A 5,000-nucleotide genomic window follows, 5' to 3' on the forward strand; every position below is an offset into this window, starting at 1 on the left:
TTCAAACAAATATAGAGAAACAACACTAAGAGGAAAAGGTAACTGCATGTTGAACTGTCTACTTTTAGACCAGTCCAAGAACTTTCTGATAACACGAACGTAAGCTTTAGTGGTCGAATCCGACCTGGACTTCAACATAACATTTAGCACTTCGTAAACGTTGATTGAAGAAAACTGTTGAAAGCCTTTCCAAGAATTACTTGATAGCATAATCTGTAAAGACAAGAACAAAACATACATACTAGAAGAACAAAAGAAAGACAGAACATCCTTTAATAACCGTACAAAAATCAGTCATTGATGAGGCCAGTGCCACGTAAGACGTTAAATGATCGTATGGGCCAGTGCCGCGTAGATCAACAACCATTGATGAGGCCAGTGCCACGTAAGACGTTAAATGATCGTATGGGCCAGTGCCGCGTAGATCAACAACCATTGATTAGGCCAGTGCCACATAAATCAACTATACTCCAATTAGGACAGCACCATATGAAATGACAGACCAAACATTAGGCCAGTGCCTTACAAATAAACGGCATACTGCCTTGGCCAGCGCCAACAACTGAAAAAACATAGGCTAGTAGACACACCGTCCAATAAATTAATCAGTAAATTTTGGTCTAACGGCCTTCTGAGATTTAAGATAATGTAATACGCGTGGGATGATACCAACTGGATGGACTACTAAGCAATTTTCCCCTCCAAGAGACTGAAAGAAAAATCAACACCCGAGGAATTGGGATTCCAAAACCTCGAGAAATACCTGGGGATCTTGCGGTTATAATAATTTGCAAAGCAATCTACACTATGCGGACCCCACAAGCCATCGAGAAAAAGAAAAAATTCTTCAGTAATTTGCCAATCATCAGTATCAATTAAACGACTTATATAAACAGCTTGTTGATTCGAAGTGCGAGGGATCCACTGTACATCTAAATGAATTCCCGATCGGATACAAATATCAAAAATCCCTCTGGCCATTTGTGCAAACCTAATTTCATGCTGCCCACTTCAACAATCTGAGCAGCTACTTGGCTATCCGTAAACCACTTAACATGTGATCCAACACTGAGGCAAATGATTGCAAAGAAACTCAATAACAGACAGTTCTCTCCACATTGAACTTTGACCTCTCTCGTTCTCCGACCACGTTTTGTGGCACACAAAATCATTGTTAAAATCAGTAATTGCTCCACCTCCGGTGGAACTGGCGTCAGAATACACAAAATAACTTGGTACCTTACTCACAAAGCAATACCTAGTGTTGATATTAACCATACTTTCCTTCCAAAAATACAGTTCTTCCTTGCAGTAATCGTCAAGAAGGGATATAGAATCCCAATTATCCCTGCACGCGGTGGACAAGACACAATGTCTGGTCATTATCCTGCCAATGTTACCAACTACAGGACAGGTAGAGATAACTTGACCTGTGAAGGAAGACAACTCTCTCGCGGTAACTTTGAAATCGGCTTCAATAATATGATCAATTGAGTTAATGATCTTAACAATTCTCCTTTCCACAATTTAAAAGTACCTAATGCAGCATTCCAGGTAATACCCAGCCAGTCCAATACTTGGGTGGGTTCCCATACCGATTTATCTTCATTGACAACAAAACCTGCGTTGCACAAATCCGCCCTTACAGCCCGGGCCTTAATGAGACAACTTTCTCTATCCTGAACAATCGCCCAACCATCATCCAAGAAGATGGCTTTACAAAGACCCTGTACTCTCCAGTAACTTCAAAACCTTAGTAAAAACCCAAGGGGCAGAGGACAGACCGAACGGGAGCACAGAAAAAACATAAAATATTTCCTTAATGGAATCGGGCGCACGCCATGAAAACCCCAGAAAAGTTTGGTGCTCTTGTGCAATGTCTACATGATGGTAACCACTTTTTAAATCGAAGGAAAACATGAACCCATCCTTCACAAAATAAGACATAGCAATTTTCCAGTCCTCTTACTTAACACTTTCCTTAATTAATGACTTGTTGACATGACGCAAATCGAGAATAAGCTCTTCTTACCGCATGGTTGTTCAGAAACTGACAAAGGATTTACAACAAAAGGCTGCTCATTAACCAAACGCACCCGGTCTGAATTAAGGAGCTCAAGAACAGCTTGATCCACAAAAACAGCATAAATACAAGCCGACTTATTATTTTTCAGTTTTACGGCCAACGGAAAACTAATGAATGGCAGTCTGTAGCCATTTTCAATAATAGACAAAATGAAATCCGGAGCACCTATAGATCTGCAGAAAACTAAATTATTCTTCAGATTACCCTTAACACGTAATGAATGTCAGCTTTCAAGTTCGTAATCCTGTGTAAACTGATGTACCTGCGCCAAGGCATCATCATTGCTTTTGTTGAGCTGATTGGCCTGAGGTTGGCTTGTTGTAGGAGATTCCAGGGAAAGAATTGTAGCTAAGGGGCTGGTAACTTCCCGGCCAGAACAAGGATTGGCAGTCCTTAGCCCAGTGTCCAAATTTGCCGCATTTGAAACAGCGGAAGAAGTCGCCAAAAGCGTCTCTACGGCCTGAAAGATAAAGGCAATGACGAAACCTGTAGTAAACGGGAGGTGGGGGGGGGGGGGGGGGGGGGGGGAAGGCTTAAAGCAGAAAGATGAATAAACTGTATGGAACCGCAAGCGTGAATGGTACTCAAGAGACAGCGGAGGGTATAAATACTAATAACTGGCCAATCCCTGACAAACATGAAAAACAGAATGCACAATAGTGGGTGCGGCAGGTGTGAAATGAAAACACCGCAACTAATTACTTGGAATACCAGCGGAAAATATATTTACGTTCTAATTCGCTTCGCTCAAACGAACGTAAAACATTTTACCCTTAAATTCCCGTAATACAAACAAATACCACGAGAAATATGGTAGGATGCGCAAGCGTATCCAAAACACCCATGAACATACAAAGTATAGAGGAGACTCTTTATCTTATACCACGAAAAAGTTGATTATCAGTGCCCAAAGCAATTCTTGGTTTCTTTCCAGGATCACTGGAGAGTTGCTCTTTTTGGCGTCTCTTGCGACTCGCAGCTTCCCTTGCCTTCTTAAGACGTTTTTCATCTTCGGAGCCGGATGCAAGTTCGTCTGACTCGTACTCGGTTACGACCTGCCAGCCGTCCATGCTTTTATCAGCGATTTTTATCAGCTTCTGCCGCTTTCGAATACGTTGCCTGCCTTCTTGGGAAAGCTTCTTGATTTGCGACAACTTTGGCTCGATGCTTTCACTCTCGGTTTCAATACTTTCCAAAATGGTATCCAGCTCGGCATTAAGCTCAAATTGTTTCTGGTTTCCTTTGAACTTTAGCTGCACAACTTCTTTATCTAACTTACTTCTATGCTCGATTTGCTTTCCTTTGTCTTCTAGTTTTTTTCTCAAGAAAATCTTTGAACATGGAAAAGACTTGATCAACGGCTGCTGAGTTGCCTCCACTGTCACCCGAAGACGTTTGGAATACTTCAGCCGAAACGGACGAACCTTCGCTCTGTATCTGGTCGTTGGGCATCACACGAATAGATGGGCTTAAAGCAGAAAGATGAATAAACTGTATGGAACCGCAAGCGTGAATGGTACTCAAGAGACAGCGGAGGGTATAAATACTAATAACTGGCCAATCCCTGACAAACATGAAAAACAGAATGCACAATAGTGGGTGCGGCAGGTGTGAAATGAAAACACCGCAACTAATTACTTGGAATACCAGCGGAAAATATATTTCTTTTTGACCGACTTTCAAGGTCCAGTGAATATCCATTGCTGAGAAACAGCGAAAAATATTCAAATATCCAAAATCCTTCGAGGCTCGCTCACAACGAATTTGGACACGGCTGGTTAACCGTTCACTTGAGCCTCGATACGGTGAGAACTTTTGCGTGTAAATATCTTTTTCAGCTTGCTATCGAGATCCCCATACAAATCCTAATAATTTCTTACCCTCCGAGTCGGCATGTCGTAAAACCCGAAACACCGAAACGAAAGCATCGGAACGAAACCACCGGAACCGCCGAAACCATCGAGACACCGAAACGAAACCAGCGAAACAACCGAAACAGCTATCGAAACAGCCATAGTGACCATGCAGATGGCGAGATTTTCTGAAATCTCCTCACTCGTGATGTAGTTTCACTGTAAGTAAAATTAGTCGCTTTGTTCAAAGTTGTTCCCTTCTTCACAAGCACACAATAGACTTGGTAAATTCAGTCTCCACCATTGACTATCTCTTCGGAATGCAAATACATTTCAATAATACAATAATTTACAAATGTGTTAACATTCTTTTATCATAACTTTGTCGCCTGGTATTTTTGTTTGTTGCCTTGGTCTTTGCACTGTTCCAACCTCGTTTTCACGTGGTCGCCGTGTGCGCATCATTGCGTGACATAGTTAAGAAAGGAAAAATAATGAAATGAAAGAAGAAAGAATCTTCTGGTGAGCTTAGGGAATCTGCAAAGATCTTGAATAAACAGCAACTGAAGCGGGAAACTTGAAGGAAACCATTCGAGAAATTATTATAAGCGACAAAGGAGGTCAAATTTTATACTGGAATCGAGTCTGTTTCGATGGTTTTGTTCAAGCATTTTATACTGCAATCGAGTCTGTTTCGATGGTTTTGTTCAAGTTTTTATAGCTGTTTCGTGTGTTCCGGTGGTTTCGTTTGGTGTTTCGGTTGTTTCGCTGGTTTCGTTCTGTTGTTCCGGTGGTTCCGTTTCGGTGTCTTTCGGGTTTTAATACATGCCGAGGAGGGCATGGGTTGTGTACGTACATGGTGTTTTCGGCATGGCCGCTGTCCAATGCGATATGCGACCGTGGACTGTAATCGTCAACAATCGAATCTCCAATGCTTAGTATAACATGTACAGAAACTTGAGTAATACTTAAATGGAATATTATTATATCAATTTAATCGAAATTTCTACTTAAAATGTTTACTCCTCGTAAATGTGGCGTTAAATTCGATCCTCCGACGC

The 5,000-nt window shown here is 41.6% G+C and overlaps 1 protein-coding gene and 1 pseudogene across 1 annotated transcript in view; one reads left to right on the forward strand and one right to left on the reverse strand.

Moving 5' to 3' along the window:
* Positions 1 to 1,753: 1,753 nt before the first annotated feature.
* On the reverse strand, positions 1,754 to 3,565 carry LOC137997548 (uncharacterized; annotated as a pseudogene).
* A 1,256-nt stretch (positions 3,566 to 4,821) lies between these two features.
* Positions 4,822 to 5,000, forward strand: part of LOC137997549 (centrosomal protein of 19 kDa-like) — an 11,388-nt gene continuing 11,209 nt past the window's right edge. Inside the window, exon 1 of the mRNA XM_068843606.1 lies at positions 4,822 to 5,000. This exon is cut by the window's right edge and continues 30 nt beyond it. Coding sequence (XP_068699707.1) covers positions 4,955 to 5,000 — 46 coding nt within the window. The 5' untranslated portion in view covers positions 4,822 to 4,954.

Source organism: Montipora foliosa, chromosome 3 (assembly GCF_036669935.1).
Source record: "Montipora foliosa isolate CH-2021 chromosome 3, ASM3666993v2, whole genome shotgun sequence".
NCBI classification, from domain to species: domain Eukaryota; kingdom Metazoa; phylum Cnidaria; class Anthozoa; order Scleractinia; family Acroporidae; genus Montipora; species Montipora foliosa.